General features: G+C 37.6%; 1 protein-coding gene across 5 annotated transcripts in view; it reads left to right on the top strand.

Annotated features, from left to right (window-relative positions):
• Positions 1-14,166, top strand: part of gas8 (growth arrest-specific 8) — a 122,114-nt gene that overhangs the window by 64,982 nt on the left and 42,966 nt on the right. For 4 of the 5 annotated variants that reach the window (XM_051871034.1, XM_051871033.1, XM_051871032.1 and 1 more), the window contains 4 exons: positions 4,276-4,443; positions 4,591-4,677; positions 6,213-6,422; positions 10,429-10,494. In XM_051871034.1, coding sequence (XP_051726994.1) covers positions 4,276-4,443; positions 4,591-4,677; positions 6,213-6,422; positions 10,429-10,494 — 531 coding nt within the window. The remainder of the gene's footprint in view (positions 1-4,275; positions 4,444-4,590; positions 4,678-6,212; positions 6,423-10,428; positions 10,495-14,166) is intronic. The other variant, XM_051871035.1, reaches the window with a different exon arrangement.

Consider the following 14,166-nt stretch of genomic DNA (forward strand, 5'->3'; position numbering starts at 1 on the left):
ATTCCAAACAAAACATTTTCCCAAAGTAAAGAAAAATCCTTATCAATGTCCTCAATAACAAATAGGGAAAAGTCTTTCCACAATATTTTAGAGTAATGGCAAAGCCAAAACAAATGCACAGTGGTCTCTAGGTGCTGTTTGCAAAAAGAACAATTTGTGTCAATATCTTTTTTAAATTTCTTTACGAAGGTATTAACAGGATATACACAATGTATAATACGAAATGAAACTTCTCTTATCTTATTAGTAATTAAGTATCTATTTGGAATCAGCCAAACTTTCCTCCAGGCAATATCAAAAACAAAGGTATTCCAATAAACTGTGACATTTGGAATAGACACATTTTCCTTGAGTAATAATAAACGTATTGATTTATTAGAAGACGTGGAAGAAAAGCAATATTTCCCCACCATTGTAACAGTAGGGTCTAAAGAAGGTAAAATAGAGGGATAGGGGATATGTTGAAATAGTCTAATAACTCCAGATGGTATGGCATCGAATACAATAGCAAATTCCTTAGGCAAAGCAATACAAAATTAAATCCACCAAATTTGGAGAAAATATATTGTGGAATAAAGTTCCAGATTGAGGTTGGATTTTTGAGAAAGTGTTTGGCCCAGTTAATTTTAAGAGTATTATTAAATGTATTAAATTCTAAGAAATTGAGACCACCATTTTCATAAGTATTCAAAACAACAGATTTCTTGATATAATGTATGCCATTTTTCCACATGAAATTAAATAACACTTTGTCAATACTTTTGAGAATGCTATTACCAACATGGAGAGACTGAGCAGCATATGATAATCTGGAGATTCCTTCCCCTTTGGCAAGTAATATTCTTCCCTGCAGCCATAAATTACATTTTTTTTGTGTTTTCTCAATAATTGGGGAAAAATTAAATACACATCTATCATTTTGATTTTTACATATATAGATACCTAAATAAGATATCTTATCTTTAATTGGAATATTATTAATTGTAGAAAGATTGCACTCTTTAATTGAAAGCAGTTCACATTTCGACAAATTTAAAAAAAGACCAGAAGCTTTAGAACATTTTTCAACAGTGCTGATTGCTATAGGGACCCAAGAGGCATCTCTTAAAAAAAGAGCAGTGTCATCTGCTAATTGGCTGATCTTTATTTCTCTTTCTGTAATGAGAATCCCTTTCAAGGTACTTTTATTAATATAGTGTGAGAAAATCTGGGTGGCAAGGAGGAAAAGATAAGGTGAAATAGGACATCCTTGCCTAATACCCCTCCGAAGGTAGAATCTGATGACATGCCAAAACTAAATTTCAGAGAGCAATTACTGTTAGCATAAAGTGTTCTGATGGCATTATAAAAAAAAAAAATCACCAAAACCAAACTTTCGAAGGCAACGGAAAATAAAAGCATGCTCCACGGTGCCAAATGCCTTGTAAAAGTCTAAAAAAAAAAAAAAAAACTTTCCTCTGAAATCAAATCAGAATAGTCAAGGATGTCTAAAATTAATCTGATGTTTTTAGAAATGTGCCTATTTTTTATAAATCCAGATTGAGATTCATCAATTAAATAGCTCATCACTTTCTGTAATCTTTGGGCAAAAATTTGAGCAAGGATCTTGTAATTAGTGTTTTCAATAAGAAGTGGATCCTTTTTGGGTTTTGGAATCAGAGTAATCACACCCTGTGTCAAGCTAGGAGGAAGAGATGTTCTCAGAATACTTTCTGCATAAACTTCTGCCAGAAAGGGAGCTAAGGGTTCAGAGAATGCCTTATAAAATTCTGTAGTAATACCATCATTCCCGGAGATTTGTTGATTTTAAGATGATTAATAGAATCAATGATTTCTTTAAGGAAAATAGGTTCATCACACCGATTTTTGTCATCTACCTCTATGGTATTTAGGTCAACTATTGAGTCTAAAAATGAGGATGTGTCGTCCTCATCGAACCTAGAGGTATATAACAACTTATAAAACTTACAGCAATAATTAGAAATTGTCTTGGGGTTATCTGTTACAATACCATCAGCACTGAGTTTAGTCATGCTATTAGATTTCTCTAACCTGAAGAAATATGTAGAATTGTGTTCGCTTTGCTCCATCTATCTCCTCCTAGATCGCACAAAAGCACCTTCAGCTTTACATTTATAAATATCATCAAGTTGGTTTTGTAGTTTAGAAAGCAAAGCAGTTTCAACATTTGAGAGATTTTCAGGGGGCCTATGAGTAATGGCATCAATTTCACTAACTACTGCCTCTTCCTCAGCTTTCCTAAGCTTGGCTAGTGCACTCCCATAGCTTCTCATAAATTTACCAATATCAAATTTTAGTAACTCCCAGTTATTACTAAAAGATTGTTCCCTTACTGCTTTTTTCCAATAATGGTTAATAAAATAGTTAATTTTAAGCTTAACTGTATTATGAGATAATAGAGAGCTGTTTAACTTCCAATATGATGGTTTAATAGAATTTAAAGTGCTTGCAGAAAGCTTAATTTTTATATAGATAGCCTTATGGTCAGTTAGGGGAGTTGGGAGAATATCAACTAAAGTACTGGGAATGTGAAAGGATTTAGAGATCAGCCAAAAGTCTATACGAGAGAAATGAGAAGCAGCCTTGTTGCTCCAGGTAAATGCTTTAGTATTAGGGAATTTGGACCTCCAGACATCAATCACATCAAGTCTTTCCATGAATTGTTTAAATTTTAAATTAAGTGATGAGGGTCGGCCGGGAGGCCATTCATCAAGGGCACTGTCAATTGCAATATTGAAATCCCCACCTATAACAAGCAGAGAGTATAGCAGTCTGCTTTCTATAAACTCAAAAAAACTAGCATTCTCAGACCTTGAATTAAATCCATAAATATTAGCCATAATAATAAAAGTTGAATTAAGATCAATGACATGACACAAAAAATGTCCATATGAATCACAGTCCGAGTGTAGTATATTCCCTTTAAATGCATTCCTTAGAGTAGTAACTCCAGCAGAGCGTTCAGTTCCATGGGAAAACCAAAGGTCATTTCCCCATTGAGATCTCCAGAATTTTACATCATTAACAGACTAATGGGATTCTTGGAAAAAACAAAAATCAGGCTTCAGTTGTTTCGCAAATAAAAATAAAGCTTTCCTTTTCACAGTATACCCCTGACATTTAATGAAAACAAAGACAACAACGTCGAAAACAAATAAATATAAAAAGAACTGTAGAAACAAATAGGCTATGACCTTATGTCAAAAGCTTAGAGCAAAATCAACAGTCTTTTTTAGTCCTTCTATTCTCATGGCGTTGTTGTTGATCAGTTTCTCCATGCCATCTGCCCTGTTGTTAATCAAGTCAGAGTGAGTGGATATAATATTGTCGCCGTATTTTTTCCGTTTTTCCACGTTTACTGAATGGAGGCTTACTTGGGGTCACAGGAGAGGATGGAAAAACAGCAGAGGAAAGTGATGGAGTTACATGGGTGGAATAATCATGATAAATGTCAATCAATAAATTGCTGCCTTCAGGTGATATCATAAGCTCGGAGTTAGGCGTCACACCATCGGATGCTGCCGAACTTCTAACAGCTTGATCTAGCAGTTTTTTCCTTTGGGATTTTGACAATTTCCCAAATTCACACTGTACAGAAACTTAAATTAAGCCAAAAACGAACTTGAAAAGGGACACTTAACTTAAAAAAAAAAAAGAGCAATCTAATGCAGAGATCGGGAAAGACAACCGTTCAGAGCGCCATCTTGCGCGACTCCCACGATCCACGACAAGTGTTCAAGATGAAAACTGAAAAGTGACGCAGTCTTTATAACTTTCTTTTCATAATATAAATAGGCTTAGGCCTATTTGCTTATCCCATAAGTTCGTGAATAAAAATGAAAATGTGGACGAAATCAGAAGCTATTAAATTTCTTATCATTAAAATATAAAAATTAAAATGATGGGTAATAATTGATTATGACGGTATTTTTACGATCCTTGTCTTAATGCAACCTCATATATATATATATATATATATATGTAAACGTTTTTTATTTTTAATAAATTTGCAAAGATTTCAAACTTCTTTCACATTGTCATTATGGGGTATTGTTTGTAGAATTTTGAGGAAAATAATGAATTTAATCCATTTTGGAATAAGGCTGTAACATAACAAAATGTGGAAAAAGTGAAGCGCTGTGAATACTTTCCGGATGCACTGTATGTTCCTTGGTGTCATGCTACCAGCTGAGATACAGGAATTGATTATTTGTCAGTTCTTACTCATTTTCTCTTCTGGTGGAATGTGTGCAGGAAGAGTTAAAGGACATGAAAAGAAAGGAGGAGAAAAGAAATAAAGAGATGGCGGAAGTGGTGGAGCAGAATAAGGAGCTTAGAGAGTCTCCGCAAACGGCCAAAGAGGAAGTCGCAGAGCTTCAGAAAAAGCTTGCCAACTATGAGAAGGACAAGAGTGCTCTAACTGTATGTTCAGAGTCTCAGCAGTATTTAGTAATGCTAGTAGATTGTAGTGACACTGAACTGTGGCAAAATGTTAAATGTAATTATAACAAAAATTTTCATCAATTTTAGTAATGTATGTAAATCTTGTTCTTTGTGTTCTACTGTCAGAGAACGAGAGCTCGTCTCAAAATATCTGACAGAGAATTGAAGGAGCTTAAGTGGGAGCATGAAGTGTTGGAGCAGAGATTTACTAAGGTGATTGGAGGAATAGCGTCAGACCTTTAAAAAAACACTGAACTATCAGCCTTAAAGGGGTCATGAACTGCGTTGTTTTATTGTTTTATAATGTTTCCTGGGGTGCACTTATAATGTTAGTATGATCAAATATCATCATAATTTAGAAATAAAAGGCATTTTTCCTACCCTGATTTTAGCCCTCTCATTTGAACACTCTGTTTTAAGGGGCGTCTACTGTGATACTTCAGTGTAAATGCCCACTGCTGTGATTGGCTAACATCTTTCCATTTGAAATAGCTAAGTATTACTCTCTCGAAAACTTTTAGCATGATTTTACTATTACAGTTCTCTAGGTTAACTAATCGTGAAAAGTGTTGCATTACATATCTGTGGCATTAGAACATTGTAGCCGATCACATGTTGTTGATAGCATGAAAGCAGCGATCTGGTCATTGCAACTCAATTTCTGCACACTAACGAATGCTTTCATCATAACTAATAGTGCATACTAAGAGATTTGTTGAATAAAACGGGAGTTTTGGCGCATGTCCAGAACTCAGTGACTGATAAACTCGCACTGTTTGATTGACAGCTCCAGTGCGTGTGCTTTGATTGACAGCTCCAGCGATTGAAGCATTCTTTGATCACTTCTTTACATAATCACTGTTTTAAATAACATTATTTTCATCCTACTAAGAGAAACAACGCGAAGTTGACCTGGTTTGATTTACTCTGACACATAGACAAAGAACATCTGACTGTACATGAATCATTACATATCAAATCAGACATTAGAATAAACAGTTACTTACATGTTGTTGCATTACTGTCGAGTTCATATAGTAAAAGTCTGTTTGCAAAGTCTGCGCCGAAATGCGATTGATTTACCAAAGAATCAACAGTGAAATCTCAAATACAAATAAATAAAGCTCAATTGAGACATTCATATTGTTGAAAATAAATAACCATATTGCTAGCATTAGGATCCTTTGAAAGGTAATGTTATTCTTGGCATGTATCGCTATTTTCTCCTTCTCATTTCGCTAACACGCCAGTGGGTGGGGCTAACGTTGCAATGATGAAGTAGGCGTTGATTTCTTCTGCGGAGGTGGGGTTTCACATATCTAGATAGGCACATTCCAGGATCAGTCGTTCGATGGGCCTGGTGTCAATAAAAGCTTTTATTGGACTAACAAGGAAGTGTTCAGTTCTGAAACTTACAGGATATTCTTATAGTACAATGATCTCTTATATATCAAAAGCTCAAGGATAAGTTGATTTCTCAATTCATGACCCCTTTAGTAATGTTATTACAAGGGAAAAAAAATGTTTCCTCTTCATCTTGATAACGTCTGCCATGACATGACAAGAATCTCTGTTCGGTGTACACACTGTAATACATACCAGCCAGATAATTAATGTATTTTTTGTTTTTATTGTACTTTTCTACAACATTACTATACTGGATATCTCTTAAAGTTTTTATCTGTTAATAGTGATTCATTAGGACTGCTGCATGTGTAAGAACTAAAGATTGTTTGATTGTTGTGCAGGTTCAGTTGGAGCGAGATGAGTTATACATGAAGTTCACAAAAGCCATCCTAGAGGTTCAGCAGAAGAGTGGCTTCAAAAACCTGCTGCTGGAGTGCAAACTGAGCGCACTCAATGACACGCTGGAGAAGAAGGAAGCCCAGCTCAGTGAGGTGCTGTCTGTTTCCAACCTGGACCCTACCAGCCTCAGTGTGGTCACCCATAAACTGGAGGTACATTTATGAGCACATATAGTAGGGCTGCCCCCAATAGCCAACTAAACGTTAATAGACGAGAAATGGCTTAGCCGATCAAATTTTAATTAGTTGGTTAGTCGCAGAGTTACAGTCTGTGACAGACAGATCATTACCATGGTTGGTCCATGTGGTAATTACAGTATGTCGGGCAGGAAATCCAAATGTTCGTCTGTTATGTAACAGACCTCAAATATGGCTTATCATTTGAAACATTTAAGTAGTAGCCTAACATTAGCCACTTCACGTGGCCGCTCACGCTAATGTTAACCTAGATAAATGGACTATTATTTGGTGCATATCTAAGTGTTCATGCAGAGATCACTTGCATTTTGTCCTGAAAATAGCAAAAAGAACTTAAAATACTCCATCATTTTTGGTCATACAGTTTGGTCATTCGAAATGGTAAAGGGTCTACTTTTATTTGTGTATACTCACAAAAAAACAAACAAACTTGTGCTTTTGTAAAATAAAGAAAACAAACAGGATGTGCTTTAGCCATCTCAGTCTATGTGTGAACTTCTTTTTGGAGTGTGTTATAAAAATGAACCAAAACTCAGGCTATGTCCACACTAGTGCATTTTTGATTTAACACAGCATTTTAAAATGAAAACGATCCTCTTCCATACTGGCATTTCCATTGCATTTCAGAAAAGATCCATGACCGAAAAACGCATGACATGACCATTCGTGCACACTGGGCATGCGCGTACAAGTGTAAACAGTTACCGATTGTTGCCAATTGCTCTAATAATAGCCTGCCTCTTGCGCATATAGGCAGCTGCAGTATTATAAAATGCTGAGTTTAACTGCACAATGGCTGCTAAAAAGGACAACAAAGTCAGCAAAACTTACAGTTTCGTCTCCATGTTATTGTTTACATGGTTGTCTAGGCTGGTCTTTTATTGTCATCTTCCGGTAGCGTAATGGTCATATGATAGGGGCCATCATATGACCATCAGGGAATGATACCCATTGACCCCGAAGACCCAATTAGGGAGTGAATGTGGGCAGCCACATCTTTGTTTTCAAAAGTCTTTGTTTTGGTCCATCTATACTGAAACGCAACCCTGGAGTTCTCAAACTAAAAAAGGGGTCTGCAGCGTTTCCAAAAGTGTCTGTTTTTGAAGGTCGAAAACTCCAGAGTAGTGTGGACACCAGGTGTAACTGTAGCAAAAGTTATGCCTTTTAAAACGAAAATGCACTAGTGTAAACGTAGCCTCATACAAGCTTTTACTTGTATATATTCTATGGCCACGTACACACTGTAAGTTTCAGGAGTGACAACCGCGTTTAAATGCGGGAGTGAATCCCCTGAATTATCGTTACATGTGTGTACGGAACATGTCTCACTCTCGAAAATGCAATGATTGACAGCTTGGAAAACCATAGCGACGTGCTGGCGTCTCTTGTGTTTGGTATGCGTTATTGTAACCAAAATAATATTACAGTAACAAAACACTCGTTATTTCCATCAATTTAACTAAACACACTAACACAGTCGACGGAGGCGTCGTGTTTTGTTTATGCGTGTACAGCGCTCTTTGTATGTTGCCATGATCACTCATTATAAGCGTGTTTGGGCTTGTTGTTTAAGCTCGTCTCATAAAGCGAACGGGTTTATTGAGTTATTAAAGTGAGCAGACATGAATCGCGATATTTTGGTCTTATTTTCAGCATAAAGCATTTGGATTCATTTCGGTTTATTATGGGCTTATTCTTGTTCGCTGATTTTTCTAGCAAGATCTGGCAACTCGAATGAGTCAAGGCTCGTGCTTTCCCTGTGATTCACCGCACATACAGAAGAGAAACACATCTCCGATGAACGTTAAAAAACGTCATTAACAACTAGTTGTTCAGTTCGGTTCCGTACACACTGCATAGAATTAATTACATCGGTGCAAGATATAGTGAGAAGCATTCAAATTTGGCGCAGGGTTCTCCGTTATAAACCGTAGATATCAGATCAAACAGCGCTGACGTGGAAACCAGGAGAAACATTATGCCATGAATGAGCAAGTTAAAGAGGGCTTTAAGTCTACAAATTAACAACATTCGCCATGGATTTTATGTAGTAACACTAACTGTAACCGTGGAAGTTTGGCAGGAATGGTAAAATGCTTTCAAGTACTTCACACATCCTTTAAAGATTACCCCCATTTATAAAAATAAATGTTTCAACATGTAGGAAAACACACTTATTTAAAAATAAAAAAGACATTAAATTACTATTGTAATCAGTAGGTATCTGCCATTTCCAGTCCCTAATATATATTTTCAATCATTTTGCTTTTGAATTATTATTTAGACATTATGAATGATAATATTGCCCTTAAATGTTAATCTGGAGCCTTAAATGCACATTGTAATTTGTGAGTAATACAGTCAAAATGGACTGTGCTGCAGGTTGATTTAAGGTGTGCCCCTAAATTTTCTGCTTGTGCTCCTAGTAAAAAAAAAGTTAGTCTGGAGTCCTTTGGCTTTGGGGGCTCGAGCCCCTGCCCTTTTTCGAAATTAATCAAAAGTGCCCCTCTCAGACAAATAGCAATGATAATATTGTAGTCAATAAAACAAAATGCATTTAAATTATAATTAGCATGATAATGTGTACAATAGTAACGAATCACTCAAAAGCCGGAAAATTTGCTGTTTATTTTTACATATCCGTCAGTCTGAGGCGTTAGCATAATGCGTTTTACACTGTGAGATTTAACCAGTTCAACATCATATTTGGTCAGTCTAATCTTAGAGGATTAGTTCACTTTCAAATGAAAATTAGCCCAAGCTTTACTCATCCTCAAGCCATCCTAGGTGTATATGACTTTCTTCTTTCTGATGAACACAATCGAAAATATTTTTAATAAATATCCTGACGCATCCGAGCTTTATGAAGGCAGTGAACAGGGGTCACTAGTATGAGCTGAAGAAAGTGCATCCATCTACATCCATTCATCATAAACGTGTACTCCACATGGCTCCATTTGTGTAAAAAAAAAATCCATATTTAACAAGTTATGAAGTAATATATCTAGCTTCCGCCAGACTGCCTTCTGTATTAAAGTTACAAAGAAAATGTAAACTGGCGTTGCAACAGTTACACTTTTTCCGCAAGTTGAATAGTGAAGGCGTAGGATGTAGCATAAACTTTTTAAACTTCGAGAGTTTTACACTTTCTTCGTATGTTGAATATGGAAGGCGGTCTGGTGGAAGCTAGATATTTTACTTAATAACTTGTTAAATATGGACTTTTTTTTTTTTTTTTTTTTACACAAACGCCAGGACTCTAATAAACATGTGAAGTTTGGGGCAGATCGGACATTGTATGCCCGAGTTACAACAACTTCCTGTTTCATGGCGAAACATCGAATTTTTTGTCAGGCCGCCACGAACACGCCTTAATTTAAATTTTGTAGGTGGCGCTATCGAGCCATTTTGCCACACCTAATTCTGAGACCCATATCAGACGTAAATTTCCACCACTTCTGACGTGTGTGCAAAGGTTTAAACTCTAAACCATCAAAAGTGTCACTGACACAAACACACACACACACACACACACACACACACAGAGTATTCTATATTCAAATAGAATACCTACTAAATATAATTATACCTAAAACAGTGTTCTCAACAAACAGTGTTGTCAGCAATTGGGTTTCTCAAGTTTTCTCAACCCTGTTTAAAAATAGGTATATGCTGCCCTCCAGTGGTTACACTATGTATGACGTTCATTTTTTTTCAACCAGATATAATTAATATGCCTATTTTTAACTTACACATGCTTTTTGAATAAAAAAAAAATGAATAAAATGTATTTAAGACTGTTCTCTTACATGAACGACTACTAATGGACTAGAAAAATCTTAAGTTGGTGGCAGCCCTAGTATATAGTTACATATATGCATATGCAAAGGACCTTCACAATTTCAGTTACAGAAGTGTTTGTTAATGTCTCTCTATAGTTGTGACTTTTATTTTTGTTTAGGAAGTTTTGGAGTCCAAAAACCATACTATTACAGACTTACAGTATGAAGTGTCACGAGTTTGCAAGGTAAGAAACTGTTCCTGTATAAGGCGTTGTATATGTTTAAATCAAACATTACTTGTACACATAAATTAAGCACTTCCGTTTACAACTGTGATTAACATGCATGTATACTATTGAATGCTGAAACAATATGAAATAATGTAAAATGCAGACCACTTATGCAACACCTTTCACATGCATATTGCATAAACATTCAAAAACACATAAACTAGGCACATGCATATACACATAAAACATATAAAGAATAAAAAATATAAAGTCTGAGAATGCATAAGCAATTGAAACAAAAACATATTCATGTACAAACTCAATGCATTTATACACCTATTAAACTTGCGATAAATATAAAGTCCACATGCTCCCACACATATAATATTCTAATACACTGACTGATATTCTTTAACGGTTGCATGTAAGTGCAATTAATTGTGTAAGAATGCGCGCAAGATTTTCAGGATCTAATAAGACATTTCAGTGTAAACAGAAGTCACTTTGCTGGGTATGCAATGGTGGACAGAAATCTGTCATAACCTTTTTAGAGTTCCTTGGTCACAATAAAGGTCTGTGATGGTGGTCCCACCAGTTTAACCACCCAAAAGATGGCTCTTGTGTCAAGGTGATGGGTCCAGATAAAAAGATAGTAAAATTAAAAATGATCAAAATTTGGATTTTGTCAGACCCATTTGACTTTGTATAAATCCCCAGTCTAGGTATACAGTAGCCGCTTTTCCACTGTCGGGCCAGTGCGAGCCAGGGCTTTCATTGGGCCAGGCTAGGCTAATAGCCCCGGACTTGTAGCACCGAGCCCAAAATCATGCTGCATTTCCAACGTCGGGCCAGAAGCTCCGCAGCGCTTCACTAAAACCCGCCTGTAACACGTCTCTCTGGAACAACGACACACAAACCCGTCACTTCACAAACAAATGGAAGTTTTGTCATGAAATAATCAGAAAGAAATCACTGGAAACTAGCGAGATCGTAAAGTGAACATGATAAAAGCAGGCGTTTGCTGGCATTTTGTTGTTTACTTAAAGATTTAAAAACCCAAGCATTGATGTTTTACCAAACAAATTGATCATAATGAATTAATTTATGTCAAGATTAAACATTAGTCACAGAAATAAAGTGGTATTTACTGTTATTTCACAAAAGAATGAGGACACGCACTTATTCAGTCACGTCTGTTTCTGTTTATTTGTAGTCATGTTATTTGTAGTCGTATGTTTACATCACATTTACAAAGAATGATCATTTCTACAAATTTTCCACCAAAAATACAACCTGAGGAGCTTTAGCACTCTCTTCAGTGACAGTCCCAACAGTTATATTTTCAGTCTGAGAAACAGAGGAATCCCGAAAAACTGGAGTTGCTTTATTTTATGATATATGCAGAGCTAAATATGGATATCAGACAGTCTGTTAAGAGACGAGACGTGCTGACAGATAAAATAAATACATGATTGTGATAGCCTACGTATATGAATTGTCTGATTTCAAGCCGTCGTATTTACCATGTTTACTATGGTAATAGCGCGCATAATGCTGATGTTAGCTGGTAACCTATGTAATCATCCATGGCGCCTCCATCTCCACACACAGTGTTCGTAACCACTCCCTCAAGCCCATGCTGGCCCGCTTTGGACCAAGGTATGATTCATAGTTCATCAAGGTCCGGGCCAAAAAACCCTGGCCGTTGGCCCCAAGGAAGCCCCAACGAGGCACGATCAAGCCCTGGAAGTGACAGTGGAAACGCGACTGGCCCTGTCACGCACTAGCACGCCCGCTTTAGGCCCAACAAAGGAAACGTGGCTAGTAATGCATTTCCCTTTCAATATTGGTCTCTCGGCATTGCATCAGAGCTGACGATATGGGGGAAACACCTTTCTCCTAGAAATACTGAAGCCTGATCGGAATAACGCTGTTGCTGTTCAAGCACACAAAATCTTTTGGCATCGAGTCAGCACTTCAAGTGGACAATGCTTCTTCACCGCTACCCTTAAGTGTTCCGACGAGAATTCAGAGAACTTCGCAGATGACATCAAGCTAGATTTACAGCGCCTGTGCAGGACCCATCGAGCCACTCTCACTGCGACGCCAAGACCTTGAGGACTCCCTGCCTTTGGATAGTCCTCGTCATAGACAACGCTCAACTCTTCAAGAAACAAGCCTGGCTACTTATGCTTCCCTCACGGTAGTGGAGCTGCGAACCGAGCGTGAAGATTACAGCAAGGGGTTCATGTCGGCACAGGTCCCGTAGGCCCCCCGCTCTCTGAACTGAAGTACTTCAGTTGCTTACACAATATAAACAGCGTCCCGCCTCAGTGTGGCATTCTGCCTTGTATAGAGAGCAATTGCTCCAGCCACTTACTTACATTATACAAGAAGCTCACACCTCAGCAGCAAGCTGTCATGTACAAGCAGCGAGGCAGCCAGCCTCAGCCTCCATGAGACTATGACGAATTACTGTATAAACACCGGCTAAGCCATTGTTTTCAGTAAAGGAGTGTAGTGCTGTCTATGCTAACCGTCCGGCGCTTCCACCGGCACTGACTTCCTATGGTATGCACCAGCTGTGCCACTGTATTCATTAGGACATTTAGTGTTGCACTACCATCATTTATGGCGGCATTGTCGCCATTCAATTGCTTTTTTATGGTAAAGACTGTGTCGCTGCTTTCATAAAGGTGCATGGTGTTGTCCACACTAACTACTATATAGGTGGGCGCTGCCGCTGTTCATTGCATTGCTATGATAAACAGAAGCTGTGCCTCTGTTCTCATGAGAGGGTGTAGTGCTGCTTGCGCTATCTGCTATATATGCTGGCATTTCTGCCGTTCATAGCCTTTTCATGAAAAAGCACCTGTTGTGTTGCTGCTTCCATACTGCTGCTTATGTTAACAGCTGTGTAAAATCTGTGCTTCTGTTTCAACTTGTCCGCCTGCATGTTGGGCAAGAAGCCGATTGTTTTTTGCCATGACTATGCTTTTCCAAATAAAGAAATGCAATAAAGTCAAAATAAACAAAGACTCTCAATGGCAGTCTTTTTCTTCTTCCTTGCTGCAGAGCAGTGGGCGAACGGCCTTGTATACAGTTCCTAGTGCCCAATTACCTGCTTGAAAAATAAAGCCCCACTTCACAGCAGCAAATTGAAATGCTTGTCACAACGTGCCACTCACCTACACAGTGACAGCATAATCTCAGCCTCGGACGTCACGCCCATGGACCGTTGGTTGAACGTCTGATGCATAAAAGGCAAACAAAACTGAAAACACTTTGGGAGTTTCGAAGTCGTCATCTGATTGGTTGAATTCTACAGGATTTCTGGGAGACGTGCCATTAATGTACTAAAAACATATTTAAATCAGTTCATGTGAGTACAGTGGTTCAACATTAATATTATAAAGCGACGAGAATATTTTTGGTGCGCCGAAAAAAAACAAAATAAGGACTTATATAGTGATGGCCGATTTCAAAACACTGCATCAGGAAGCTTCGAAGCATTATGAATCAGCATGTCAAATCAGCGGTTCGGAGCTCCAAAGTCACGTGATTTCAGCAGTTTGGCGGTTTGACACGCGATCCGAATCATGATTCGATACACTGATTCATAATGCTCCGAAGCTTCCTGGCGCAGTGTTTTGAAATCGGCCATCACTATATAAGTCATTATTTTGT

The sequence above is a fragment of the Ctenopharyngodon idella genome, chromosome 18 (assembly GCF_019924925.1).
Source record: "Ctenopharyngodon idella isolate HZGC_01 chromosome 18, HZGC01, whole genome shotgun sequence".
Lineage (NCBI taxonomy): Eukaryota > Metazoa > Chordata > Actinopteri > Cypriniformes > Xenocyprididae > Ctenopharyngodon > Ctenopharyngodon idella.